The sequence below is a fragment of the Sphaerodactylus townsendi genome, linkage group LG02 (genome assembly GCF_021028975.2).
Source record: "Sphaerodactylus townsendi isolate TG3544 linkage group LG02, MPM_Stown_v2.3, whole genome shotgun sequence".
Lineage (NCBI taxonomy): Eukaryota > Metazoa > Chordata > Lepidosauria > Squamata > Sphaerodactylidae > Sphaerodactylus > Sphaerodactylus townsendi.
The window spans coordinates 131374949-131389834 of record NC_059426.1 but is presented as its reverse complement, the minus strand read 5'-3'; the positions used below and the strand labels follow the sequence as shown (position 1 = coordinate 131389834).

General features: G+C 39.4%; 1 protein-coding gene across 3 annotated transcripts in view; it reads right to left on the bottom strand.

Moving 5' to 3' along the window:
• The window catches only part of DPH6 (diphthamine biosynthesis 6), a 273005-nt gene that overhangs the window by 143397 nt on the left and 114722 nt on the right, over positions 1 to 14886 (bottom strand). For all 3 annotated transcript variants that reach the window (XR_007243639.1, XM_048486218.1, XM_048486219.1), the window contains exons 11-12: positions 12257 to 12386; positions 4713 to 4887 (exon numbers count right to left, since the gene is read on the bottom strand). Coding sequence is in view for 2 of the 3 variants with exons in the window: in XM_048486218.1 (XP_048342175.1) it covers positions 4713 to 4887; positions 12257 to 12386 (305 nt within the window). In the remaining variant the exon portion in view is untranslated. The remainder of the gene's footprint in view (positions 1 to 4712; positions 4888 to 12256; positions 12387 to 14886) is intronic.

The window sequence follows — 14886 nt, the reverse complement described above, 5'->3', positions numbered from 1 at the left end:
CTCTGTTTTAATGTATATTGTTTTGCTAAGTTGTTAGCCACCCTGAGCCCTGCGGGGTTAGGGCGGGGTATAAATCTAAATTCAAATACAAAATACAAACACCATCAATAGTACTATCCTTACAGGAATGAAACCTCTACATGGACAGAGATTGATTTGTATATAATCATTCCTCCCAACAGTGGAGGACAGAAAATATACCTTTACGCTTCAGAGTTACAGGGTGGAAGAGAATAGAATTTCCAGTCGGATGAAACAAGATATTTTCTTAAAAAGTGTTTGCTGAATTGCCTACAAAAAAAGCAATGTAAAAACCATAATTTCATGTTACTCAATTAACTTTTTAGAATGCTGACCTAGAACATCATTATAAACATATTTATATTCTTAATGTGTATTTTACCACCAAGGTTACTAGCAGATAAAGCAGTCAAATGAACACAAATTTCTGAGCCAGCAAAGTCTGAGTCAAGCATGTGTGCTGGGGAGGAGCATAAAGTATACCACTTTATTATTATAGTCCTCATTTTTTCCTGTATACCACTTTGTTATGCTGCACGGTAAGAGCTTTGGGCTGATGCACGTGTGATTTCAAGAAAGGATATTTGTGTTCTCATTTTTGCTGTAAGTATATCTAATTGGATTCAGATCACAATCAATGTTAGTTCTGCCATTCTGTGGTTAGGAGGGCATCTTACAGTATATTGTAATGTTTACATTTGTTTCTTCAGCAGGCCAGTGTCATGGATAACATTTCCACACAATGTAACACCTTTAAATTGAATAATATTCATGCCAGAACAAGTACTGAAGTTATTGCTCTGTACATCTTCAAAAATGGGAACATTTTCTGAAACTCCCATGATAGCTGGGAAAGATGAACAACGTTCATGATAATTTTCTAAATTACTTTTTGCTGATCGTTCCTGAGAAAACTAGAGAATTCGAAGAAGATACTAGCACAGTTCAGACATAATGGAACACTATAGATTAATTAAAGTAACGGTGCAAAACTATGTTAATTAAACTAACAATTACCTTAACCACTACAATATTTATGGTTAGTTGGGTTATGTCAAACCAAGATCTGAAACCATGGTTTGAAGTCGGTTTATTAATGACAGTTAGAATTAACTACGATTTCTCATGGAATATGAATACTGACCATGGTTTCACACGATGTCTTAACTGAGCCAGAAGCACAGAATGGTTATTTATATTTTGTAGAATTTATTAAGAAAAATGTCAGTTTTAAGCTAGAGGATTTGCTAATGATCCCTGTGTAAATAATGATTTAGGCCCACCAGAGCATTTCCATGAATAGAAGTTGAACGGTCCAGCTGGAGCAAAAAAATATGGAGCTGAAGGATCTGGAATATCTACAAACATTTAGACTATTCCTTGCCAGTTGGCATGTATTGCTGCTGGAAGGTCACTCCCAAATGGGATTACTCACTACTCTGGTTCATACAAAAGCAAGGGTAGGTTGTTTTAGTGTTGCATGGTAACATGTTTGCATGGCAGGTCTTTGAGGATTTTTTTGTTTTTGTGGTGTTTTGTGGATTTTGGCGGCAGTCATTATGGTGACTGGTGGGGAAGATGTGAGAAGATGAGTTAGTTAGCAGCTTTCAGGGTCTAGCATAATGGGCCTATCCTGATTCCCCTCTCGATCAATGGCTTCTTGGCAGTCACATTACCAAGTCATGGGGTCAAACAGTTCTGCCGCTGAATGCCAGGTTAGCTCATGGAAAAATAGCAATTATTTAGGATATAATCCTAACGTTAAAAGCTGATTAGGCATGTATTACAGCAATCTGGCTCAATGAGCAGCAAGGCAGGGCCAACTAGTTGTATGACGTGAAATGTCATTAATGGACTCTGAACAAGTAACACAGATTACAATCAAGTACATCCAAACCATAATCCAAAGAGATGGCTAGCTCAGACTCTTAAAAGAAATACAGTGAAGCTAAAAAAGAGATATATGTTATAAAGTGATATGATACAGCTTTTAAAAAACATTTCATGGGCTACACTGCCATGAGTGAAGCTGATTAAAGTCTTCCTGAATTCCTCAGACATATCCTTGTAAATTTGGCTTTGGGCATTCTGGACAGCTGTTCTTCCAAGGATGTTATTTAAAAATACTTGATGTACTAACAACTTTACAATGATGCACATTTAAAGAATTTATTCCAGATAATCTTTCAAGGTGATCTAGAATAAAATGCCTTAAATGATTTGAAAGTGTTTTTTTAAAACCTTCTATAATATAAACGGCTAAAAGCCATTGGAGGTAGTATAACCATTCTAGTTGGCATGCAGCTAAAATTATTTATAACATTTTATGATAAAACATCTTAACTGAAGCAAAATAGAAAGTGCCGACAAGCACCAGGGAATTAGCTGGCAAACAGAAAGAAGTTTCAGAGGAAGTTAAATAAATTATTGGTTGTCTGAGCAACTAAAAGAATATTTGGATACTCATAGTCAAAGATGTGAAGGTCTGAATGAGAAAGGAAAAAACTGGGTGGGGGGGCTTTGTCTCCCAGGCCTTTTCGACAATTTTCCTCATAGAAAACTGGAACTTTGGGAATATACTTTAAAAAGCCCTCCTATAAAATATTTGTAATGACTGAAATTTTAAGACAGTTTTCCTCTCTCAAGATGTGTTGTATAAACATTTTGATGTAAAACAACCTACAGCATTAGATAATTACAATTTTTGACCATATTACATACAAAACATATGGATGTGTTTATTACTGAAATATGACTAATATGGTGCACAGTTGCTACCAAGTGAATGATTATACACTATTGAAGAGTCCAATGTATTCAGTCTTATAAAGTTTAACTTGAGAATTAAATCTGCTGTCAGCCCTTCTGTGACTATGTGAGACTTTCTATCCAAATAACGTTTTGTTTTTTAAAACTACAAAATTGTTGTTTTGTCATTTCAACTTTTGCCTGTTCTCGGATAGCAAAAAAATTGTTGCATGTACTACAGTAGAATAGTTTCAAGCTCTTTTTGATAGTGAATATTTTTTCAAAAAAATAAACTCTGAAAACTTGTTTTTTCCCATGAGTCCAGAAATTGCTGAAAATTTTGTATGTCTGCCCATACTTTCTCCTATTTTGTACCTGCATAGTGGCTATGATTTTATTCAAGGCTTTTTTTCTCCTTCTGCTCCAGATCTCTGACTAGCTTTCAGTATCCTGATTGCTAACCAATTCTTGCTGTTATTGCTTGCTCAGTCATTACATATTTACATGTGCTCCTGCTACATCTGATTTTCTGTTCCTAGCATTTAATACTGTACTTGTTTGTCTCTTCTCAACAAGCATCAACTTGCATTTTCCATTTTTTTCTCCTGAAACTGAAACCAACTCTGTTTCTGTCACAGGTGGCAGTACTTACCCTTTGAGTTGATAATTGCACAGACCACTCTACATTTAACAATGATCTTTAAAGTGATAAATATATGTGATTTCTACACAAAGCACTTTTTACAATATTTTTCATCATCATAATCACACAAACTCATCATTAAAATGGGTTTCATTCATAATCATCCTTTTGTTAAAAAATGACCATTTCACTGTGAACATTTATATACCACATAAACTGAGAACCTAAGGATTTCAGAGAAAGGCCCCATGGCCAATATCTAATAGCTGGATCCAAGTAGATATCCAGAGATGGAACCTCAGGAATTATCCAAGTGGACTAATCTGCCTCCAGCACACCACAATCTCCCATGTAACCACAAGAGCAAAAAAGGTGAAAGTCCAAGCAGAAGCCTGGAGCAGACAGATGAGCACATACTCAATATTGCCATAAGCCAATACTACTGAAAAGGAAAGTAGGATCAGAACTTCTACTCTAACAACAGGAAAGGTGAAGTCCCTCAAAATCTACTCAGCTGCAAGTTCAATGCACTTATTCAAACTCAGACCAATCAAGAGCAAATTCAAATTTGAGCAGATGTCCTGATGCAGAAGAAGAGTTTTGATTTCTCTCCTGTAAAGAGTCTCAACACAGCTTATAAACTCCTCCCTTCCTCTTCCCACAACAGACATCTTATGAGGTACGTGGGGCTGAGAGAGTTTGGAGAGAACTGTGACTAGCCCAAGGTCACCCAGCAGGCTTCATGTGGAGAAGTAGGGAACCAAATCTGATTTACCAGATTAGAGGATGCCGTTTAGGTGGAGAAACAGGGAATCGAATACAGTTCTCCAATTTAGAGTCCACCTGCTCTTAATCATCACACCATGCTGAAAATACTTAAAATAGGTTTTTTGATACTCATTGTTTGCACTAATCCATACAGATCTCATTGAGGTAAAAAGAAAGACCTCTACCCGAAATTCTGGAGAGCCACTGCCAGTCAGATTAAACAATACTAATCTTGATGAACCAATGATCTAACTTAGTATAAGGCAGCTTCGTGTGTTCCATATCTGAACTCACTCCATAATGGAACACCCTTCTTCAAACGTTACAATTCTGATTTTGCATATATTTGTATTTCTAAGCATGTTTGTCATCTTGTTTGTAAATTATAAAATGATGCATTCTGTAAGAAGGCTGGACCAGCACATCAATAAATAGATTCAAATACATGCAAAGGTTTCGCTAAAAGCATGCACACAACTGAAATAACCCTTCATAAAGATGGTCATCCAGAGTGGGACTAAAAATGACATACCTGTACACACTGACTGTAAGGTCCTATGTTGGCAGGAGCCCAGTGAGAAATGCTCTGCACGTGCATGACCTGCTTCTCATAACAGGGTACATCACCACTTATCTCACTATACTTGTGTGCGAGGCAGTCCATCTGAAATAATATTCCTTCAGGTAAGGGGGCTTCTACACACACTCTGCAACCACAAAATGGTAAAGGCAAATTATAATCTGGCATATTTTGGAGACTGAATAAAGTTTGATTCCTATGTTGTAGGCTCAGTCCAGGATTATGGAAAAACACCCAATTCTCTCAAGAAGGCTTCACATGGGCAAAACACATGCATCTGTAATGCTCAGAACCTGCTTGAGGTTAGAAGTTTAGCCTCTTAGAGATGCAGATGGGAATTAAAGTGAAGAAAGCTTTAACACTGAAGCTTGCCTGGCACAAGTAATGGGACTGAATAAGCTGGATGTTTTCTTCACTTTGTGGTTTTATTCCAAAGCTGTGCAAGTTTCCAGAAGTCACTTGAAGTATTAATGCCCACTGCCATTTCTATAGCTCTTTTCACTATGGGATGTACTTTAGGAACTATTACTTTGTTTCTTATTTATAAAATGACTTACTGTTTCTCATTGATTCATATTTGAGCATTATTTTCATCTGATAATATCTGTATCCAACCTTTCACAACACTTCTCTGAAATAGCTAATAAGAAATCCACTATAAACCAAAATGTAAAGTAAAACAAATAACAAAATAAATAGCATGAACAAAAGGGCTAACAGAACAGCAAAAAAGGAGGATTCTACTGCACATAGATCCAAACAGCGAAAAGCTGAAAAAGAAAGAGCAACCTGGACCTCCTAATAAAGTAGTTTCACAGTTCTCATTCCTTCTGTCTCTCACACACAGTGAGACACATACACCTCTGGTTCAGTGTGGTTTAGGCTGGAACCCCATACAAGCCTCATTCAGATGGCTAAATCATGGATGAGGCTGAAAGGGTTGCCACTGGAGACCAGCTATCATCAATGTTGGAGCTGTCTTTTGGAGTTCTGCAGGGTTCTATCTTATCCCCATCTTTTCAACCTCTATGCAAAGCCTTTAGAAGTCATTTATAGCTTTGTAATTGGATGTCACCACTATGCAGATGACATTCAGTGTTACATCAAAATCTTTCAGAGGTCTTGAGCCACTGCCTGACTGCTGTGGACAAATGGCTGAAAATGAACAAACTGAAACTGAACCCAGCCAGAATGCAAATGATGTTACCTGGGAAGGCAGAGATCTTGATAGAGACTGTATTTTCCATTTTTGATGGTGTTCAGCTGAACCTTCCTGACTCAGGTAAGAGTCTGGAGGTTATAGAGAGGTTTATAGAGAGAATTCAGCACTGCTTATGGAGAAGCAAGTTAATGTAGCTGCAAGGAACATTCTTCCAACTCAATCTAGCCCAGAAGATGGCTCCCTTCCTTGACATGGCTGGTCTGGTCACCTGGATCCTTTCCACAGTTACATTAGACTAGATTACTGAAAAGGACTATACATAAGTCTACCTTATGTAAGGGACTCTATGTAAGGGACTCTACCTTTTGTAAGGGACCTTATGTAAGGGACTCTTCCTTGGAGCAGCAGTGGCATAGTGGTTAAGAGCAGGTGTACTCTAATCTGGAGGAACCAGGTTTGATTCCCTGCTCTGCCGCCTGAGCTATGGAGGCTTATCTTGGGAATTCAGATTAGCCTGTGCACTCCAACACATGCCAGCTGGGTGACCTTCGGCTAGTCACAGTTCTTCTGAGCTCTCTCAGCTCCACCTACCTCACAGGGTGTTTGTTGTGAGGGGGGAAGGGAAAGGAGCTTGTAAGCCCTTTTAAGTCTCCTATAGGAGAACATAAGAACATAAGAACATAAGAACTAGCCTGCTGGATCAGACCAGAGTCCATCTAGTCCAGCATTCTGCTACTCGCAGTGGCCCACCAGGTGCCTTTGGGAGCTCACATGCAGGATGTGAAAGCAATGGCCTTCTGCTGCTGCTGCTGCTCCTGAGCACCTGGTCTGCTAAGGCATTTGCAATCTGAGATCAAGGAGGATCAAGATTGGTAGCCATAGATTGACTTCTCCTTCATAAATCTGTCCAAGCCCCTTTTAAAGCTATCCAGGTTAGTGGCCATCACCACCTCCTGTGGCAGCATATTCCAAACACCAATCACACATTGCGTGAAGAAGTGTTTCCTTTTATTAGTCCTAATTCTTCCCCCCAGCATTTTCAATGAATGCCCCCTGGTTCTAGTATTGTGAGAAAGAGAGAAAAAATTCTCTCTGTCCACATTTTCTACCCCATGCATAATTTTATATTCAATCATATCCCCCCTCAGACGTCTCCTCTCCAAACTAAAGAGTCCCAAACGCTGCAGCCTCTCCTCATAAGGAAGGTGCTCCAATCCTTCAATCATCCTCGTTGCCCTTCTCTGCACTTTTTCTATCTCTTCGATATCCTTTTTGAGATGTGGCGACCAGAACTGAACACAGTACTCCAAGTGCGGTCGCACCACTGCTTTATATAAGGGCATGACAATCCTTGCAGTTTTATTATCAACTCCTTTCCTAATGATCCCCAGCATAGAGTTTGCCTTTTTCACAGCTGCCATGCATTGAGTTGACATTCCCATGGAACTATCAACTAAGACGCCCAAATCCCTTTCCTGGTCTGTGACTGATAGCACTGACCCCTGTAGCGTGCATGTGAAGTTTGGATTTTTTGCCCCTATGTGCATCACTTTACATTTAGCTACATTGAACTGCATTTGCCATTTCTTAGCCCACTCACCTAATTTATCAAGGTCCACTTGGAGCTCTTCGCAATCCTTTGTGGTTCTTACCACCCTACATAATTTGGTATCATCTGCAAACTTAGCCACCACACTAGCCACCCCTACTTCCAGGTCATTTATGAATAAGTTAAAGAGCACTGGTCCCAAAACGTATCCGTGGGGGACACCACTCTTTACATCTCTCCATTGTGAGAACTTCCCATTTATACCCACCCTTTGTTTCCTGTTCCTCAACCAGTTTTTAATCCATTGGAGGACTTCCCCTCTTATTCCTTCATTGCTCAGTTTTCTCAACAGTCTCTGGTGAGGAACTTTGTCAAAAGCCTTTTGGAAATCCAAGTAGACAATGTCCACTGGTTCCCCCTTATCCACATGTCTGTTTACACCCTCAAAGAACTCTAGTAAGTTTGTAAGACAGGACTTGCCTCTACAAAAGCCATGCTGACTCTTCCTCAGCAGGTCTTGCTTTTCTACATGTTTAATAATTTTATCTTTAATGATAGATTCTACTAATTTACCAGGAACAGATGTCAAACTGACTGGCCTGTAATTTCCTGGGTCCCCCCTAGACCCTTTCTTAAAGATTGGTGTGACATTGGCCATCTTCCAGTCTTCAGGGATGGAGCCTGATTTCAGGGATAAGTTGCATATTAATGTGAGAACATCAGCAATTTCATGCTTGAGCTCTTTAAGAACTCTTGGATGAATGCAATCTGGGCCCAGGGATTTGGTAGCATTTAGTTTATCAATGGCTGCCAGAACTTCTTCCTTGTCTACCACTATCTTCGCTAGTTCCTCGGATTCACCTCCTAAGAAGCTTGGTTCAGGTGCAGGAATTTTCCTCACCTCCTCTTGGGTGAAGACAGATGCAAAGAATTCATTCAGCTTCTCTGCAATCTCCCTGTCATCTTTTAGCACACCTTTTGTTCCTTCATCATCTAACGGGCCTACCGCTTCCCTAGCTGGCTTCCTGCTTTTGATGTACTTGAAGAACTGTTTGTTGCTGGTCTTGATGTTTGCAGCCATGCGTTCCTCATAATCCTTTTTTGCCTCCCTTACAGCTAACTTGCTTCTCTTTTGCCACCATTTGTGTTCCCTCTCATATTCTTCATCAGCCAAACTGGACTTCCATTTTCTAAAAGACATCTTTTTTTTCCTAATAATTTCCTCAACCTCCCTTGTTAACCATGGTGGTTTTCTTTTGGACTGGGAGCTGCCTTTCCTAACCTGCGGAACACATTCCAGCTGAGCTTTTAAGACTGTGTTTTTAAATAACCTCCAAGCACCTTGGACATTTTTGACTCTCTTGATTTTCCCTTTCAGCTTCCTGCATGCATCTATCCCCTCTCATCTTTGAGAAATTTCCCTTTCTGAAGGCTAATGTAACTACATTAGTAGTTGTCACTTGTTCGCATGCAGAGATACTGAATCTGACAGCATTGTGGTCGCTTATTCCCCTATCGGGCTCCAACAACACTGGACTTCCGCTTTGCACCAGGTCCTGGGTCCCACATAGAATTCACCAAATCTAGGATCACACCTCTCCTGGTTGGTTCTACAAACTACCATCTGTTCCTAAGCCACAGTCATTTTCGGAAGTGCGATCATATCCAGGAATGTTCTCTGCCTTACTATGCGCACCTGAACATGCATTTTTTCCAGTTTATGTGGGGATAGTTAAAATGCGCCCATTACCTACGCACATTTTTGCTTTTGTTGGCCTCTCTAATTTCTTTTTTTTTCCATCCTCAGAATCCCTCTTGTGCACTTTGGTCAGGGGGGACTCGATAATATATTCCTGCACTGTTAAACTATGTTTCACACCCTGGTGTATTTGATATCCACAGTGCTTCTGTAGAGGAATCAGCTCCCCCCTGCATTGTCTATTTTATGTGACACTATGCTCTCTTTGATGTAGAGGGCCACCCCACCCCCAATAAGCCCTGTCCTATCCTTCCTGTAGAGCCTGTAACCTGGGATAACAGCATCCCACTGGTTCTCCTCATTCCACCATGTCTCTGTGATGCCCACTATATCAATGTCCTCCTTCAAAACTCTGTACTCCAGCTCCCCCATTTTAGGTTGAATGCTTCTACTATTAGCATAGAGACACTTGTATACTCTGTCTCTGTCCCTAACCTGGGATTTATGTGATTTGCCCTCTAGCCTTTTGTAGACACTATCACTTATCACATTGCTATGCTCCTTGCTTGTATGTGGTTGATTTAGAAAAACCTCCCTCTCTGTCTGCATCCCCATGGACTCTGTATTCCGAACCGAAGTCACCTCAGCTCCTGTCGGCTTTCCCCCAAGGATCAGTTTAAAAGCTGTTCTGCCACCTTTTTAACGTTGAGAGCCAGCAGCCTGGGAAAGGGGAGAGAAAGGGGAGATATAAATCCAGCTCTTCTTCTTCTCCTTCTTAAAAGTCAACTAAGAGACATGAAGCGAATGCATAGTTACTCTCATTTGGAGGTGAATCAGCTATCAAATTCATCGCATACAAAGCACTTCATAGTGTGGGAATGCCTCTCCCCCTATGCCCCACCACAACAGCTTTGCTCATCTGATAAGGCCTTTCTTCAAATGAGCAAAATCAACAACTACTCATACATGTGTGTTGTCCGTTGTGGCCCTCGCCTTGTGGAATAGCCTGCCTGATAAGATCAGGAAGGCTCCCATTCACCTGGCTTTTTGCAAATTACACAAAACTGAATGATTCACTGAAGTGGCATTTTTTCAGAAAGATGTCAGTAAAGGGATAGGAACTGTGGTCTGTACTGTGATTTTGTTGCTATAAGTATGATTCTGTTACGTAACTCCTTGTTGCTATATGTATGATCCTGTTATGTAACTCCTGATCCTTTTAACATGTCAAGTTCATGCTCATGTGTTGTCGAAGGCTTTCACACCTGGAATCAACTAGCTGTTGTGAAGTTTCCAGACTGTGTGGCAGCCTGGTGGTTTTGGCTCCTAACGTTTCTCCCATCTCAGTTATGGATATCAAGATGTGTTAGGAGCTAAAACCAACCGTACCACAGCCACACAGCCCTTAATGCTCATGGCTTTGATTCAGATTGGTTTTAGTTCCGTTTTCAGACTCCTGCAATCCAAACCTCTATGGCACCGTTTATTGGATGTCCCATTCCTGTTGATTCAAATTGTCTCGGGTGTTGTAATTTGCCTTGAGTTTCAGTGAAAAAGGTGGACTTTAGATGACATAAATAAATAGTACATAGTTCTACTTGATGGATCACTTCCCCAGTTTATTACAGTATCTCTATATGCTTTTGCTGCCTAAAAAGTAGAGCCTTAAAGCTAATTCCATTATTTCTGGACCTCAACTCAACTGATTATATATTGGAATAAAACTTATCCTTTTCCCCAATTTTTTGGTGTAAATTGTGGGGCATGACATTAATAACTAACTGTGGATATTTATCTCAAGAAAGTCTCCAATGCACCCAGTTTCACAGAGATCCAATTACTAGCAAAGCTATTATTAAGTAGGGAGAAATATATCTTATTAACTGGAATAAGTAATGAAGCACTCAACAGAAGAAGGAAAAAAAACCCTAGCCAACTTGCTTCTTATTCAAGATTTTATGCAGCATTAAAAATATTTTAATTGTACAAGCCTTACTTCATTAACTTTATATAATATTAACATTTTTACTAAGAATCAAGAAAAGAAATATATTTGAAGATGATCCCACTGAACAGGAATGAGAACATACTTGCGCTGAATGACTGAAAGCTCTAATATGGCTATTCACTAGGAAGGTAAATCTAGGAAACATGATGATGAGGGCAGAGGAGTAGACTAGAGGAAATTTTTGGACTCATCTTTAGTATTGCAGCAAAGCTGAGAGAGATCACTAATTTCTGCAGGATGGAAAACACACCAGAGGAGATAGGAGCTTTTGTGGTCTCACCCACTGAAGTGCAGCCCTGTAGTGCCACACTGTAATCTGCTTTAAAGACATCCTGAGTCACCAAAATAGATTGTGGAGGCTGATAGTCCAGGGAAAGAAGGAAGAGCCTTTGCTGTTTGTGCACCAGGACATTTTTTATTTTGCTGCAAGAATACAGAAACAAAAACTATGGCTTTACCACAGAGTTTACAACAATTACTAGATTTGCCCACTGCTGCTTCTGGGTTGTAAGCAGCAATGACATACAAGTGCAGAGGCAGCAGTGACTTTTTTTCTTTTCTTTTTCTCCTACTGCTGCTCGAAGATCAGAGAAGATCAGTAGGAGGGCTCCTGTTATAGCAGGAAGCTTTGGAATCCTACATGCCAGGCATTTGTTAACTATTGGTGAACGATGAAGAGATAATTCAACAGCGGTTTCAAGGAATTGAGTGACTTGCTGGGAATGGAAGGTCTAAACTTGGATTATGCATCAACATTCACACATTACTGCTGAAACTGAGCTGGGTTCAGATCCATTCTGCTAATGCCAGAGCTTTGCTTCATGAGTTCTGCCAATGCAAAATGTTGTTGCACTAGAAAAGGCTCTAAGTAATAAAGAAAATAGATCTGTAGGATCCAGTTCTACATCTTTAAAAAGAGATACACAAATAGTGTGAAGTACACAAGAGGTATACAAATAGGGTGAGAAGAAATCCAGACCCAACTGAGATAGACCAAATCTGATGAAAAACTTCATAAATAAAACACATAAAGCAAAACAAAGTATATTTCAATATATAATAGATATAAGGAACTTACCTTGCTGGGGGACACAAATCAAATGTTGTCATATAGGCTGAATTTATCACAGAAAAATCTTTCATGCTCTTCATGTACAGATGGACTAAAACAATATCTTTCAGTTCCAATCCTTCTGAGTTTAGATGAGCTTCATGTGGAAAAATAATGCAGATGTTAAAGGCAGGAGAAAATGTTATGTTTATGCAGAATGATAGTAGGAACATTTCTAAAGAAAAGCAAATGATATGTTAACTCTTGTTTGGATTAAGCCTTTAATAGAGGGGAAACCACTACACAAGAATGTTTCAAACAACAATTGTGTCAGTGCTTTTTACAATGCTATCTCATTTTTTGTATTTTTTGTATTTTTAAAGATAATTAGAATTAAAGCACATTTCCCAACTTAAACACAAACTTGAAGACAGATATTATTGTTTGTTTTACATAAAGAGATGAGAAAAAGTATTTGCTTCCAGTGGATTATAATCTGATGGCTGTAATATCCCCTACAGGTTCACTACTTGCATTATAATCAGCCACCATGCTGACATCCAGGCCTCTGCTTAGAAACTGAAAGGCCAATCACAAAAGTGGTTATCAGTGAGAGATGTAATGATTGCTCGAAACAACTGGCAAAAGATTGGGACCACAGGGTAGTGAAGTACTACCACACTGGTTACTTTCCATTTGTAACCACAGCTAAACTTAGCCAGGTTCTCTACTTTACTAGGATTCTTAATCTACTTAAAAACCTTAGTTAAACAGAAAACTTTGTAACCTGAACTTTAGTTATGTTGGTGCTGATGGATCCTTGCTAAAGAGGGACCAGTTTATGAAGGCTGGGATTGCCACCTTTCAGGTACAGCCTTGTGTCCAGTAGGAATTACAACTGACCTCCAGACTATTGAGATCATTCATCAGGTGGACCAGGCGGGAGAAAGCAAGACAATCATGCTTCACTGGAGGAAAACCTTGCATCTGTGAAAATGTCCTGGTGGATCCAAGCCTAAAGTTGCAATTTTTAAAACCAGACTCTCCCTCCCAAATGGCAATATGATCGGGATTTGCCATGCAAATAAAATTATGCTCATATTGTGTAACCGGTGTACAAGGTTTAATTGTAGCATGTGGATCACAACAGGACTCCAACGTAACCTTTGGTGGTCAATGCTACTTTGTTTTATAATGACAATAAAGATTTTTTTGTGTACAACTACTGGAAGATATATGTGAATAAACACCATTTTAAAATAACAATGCGGAAGCATTGTTAAACATTCCTTCTGCATGTTTTATAACCTAAATGTTTTTCCCCCTTAATATTGGGACTACCATGAGTATTACAATACCATGCAATACAATTGCTGTAAACCACTCTGAGCACATTGGGGAAAAACAGCCTGTAAATTGAACAAACTAACAAATATTGCATATCTGATAGTAGATTTGCAAAGGGCATCAAAACAATCAGCCTTACAACAAGGCTTGCAGTTCCTTCATCTTCACAGAACGATGTACAATGTTTCCCCGAAAATAAGACATCCCCTGAGAATAAGACATAGTAGAGGTTTTGCTGAAGTGCTAAATATAAAGCATCCCCCGAAAGTAAGACGTAGGGAAGTTTTTGTTTTGAAGCATGCCCGTTGACCAGAGCATGCAGCTGTGGAGCGGAAAAATAAGACATCCCCTAAAAATAAGACATAGCGCATCTTTGGGAGCAAAAATTAATATAAGATGCTGTCTTATTTTGGGGGAAACACGATAGAACAGGATGGAAGAATAAGCAGACAGCAGGTATAGCTTTTTGAGAGGGTTTGGGGGGAGAGGTTAACATGTACCTGAAGAAACATGTGGCCGTTCTTTCAGATGACAGGACAATAATTCATTCAATGTCCCTACCCCCTGCTCAAAAGAAACAGCCACAGAAAAGGCAAGTATTACCTGGGTCCCAGATTTGCCAGATATAGAAAACAATATTTTTAAGGTAAGTAATCTGCCAAATGCAGCAGGCATCTTGCTGCTGGCCAGTGATACAATCATTACCTTTTTTAAAAAAAAAAAAATTCAACAGACAGAAAGGCAAAAGCACATATTTATTTGAATTGGCTGAAGTCCGTGGAAACATCGCAAGAACCAAGTAAATGTTACAGAGCCCCATTGCTCCAATTTACATATTATGCCCAAAAGATTTATGTCAAACATTGTCGCTCTCCGCTACAAGCCTGATTACAGCCTCTTTGCTGATTTCCAGGCTGTTAAGACTTAGCTTAAGGGTCCTTCAGAAAGCAGGCCCGCCTTTTGCTTCTCAAAATTGCCAGCACTTCTTTAGCATTCAGTATTCAGTCATGAACTCAGCTGCGCAAGCCAAATGTTAAGATTTTATGAGCCAATGCATCAAAGTATTCGTGAACAAGAATACAAGCCTGCCCATTGCAGCCTCGGAGAGCAATTTCCATTTTTATGAATGAAAAAGATGCCTGCATAAACATTTCTTTATTTAAAAGTATAAAATGAGGAAAGATGCAAAACAAAATGGAAGCATTTTGTTTTATATGTCAATATCTTGTAAGGATTTGATAGGACGAAATCCAGCTACCATCATTCCCAAGGTAGCAATACGTTCCTTGCATTAAGTACATAAATGAGAT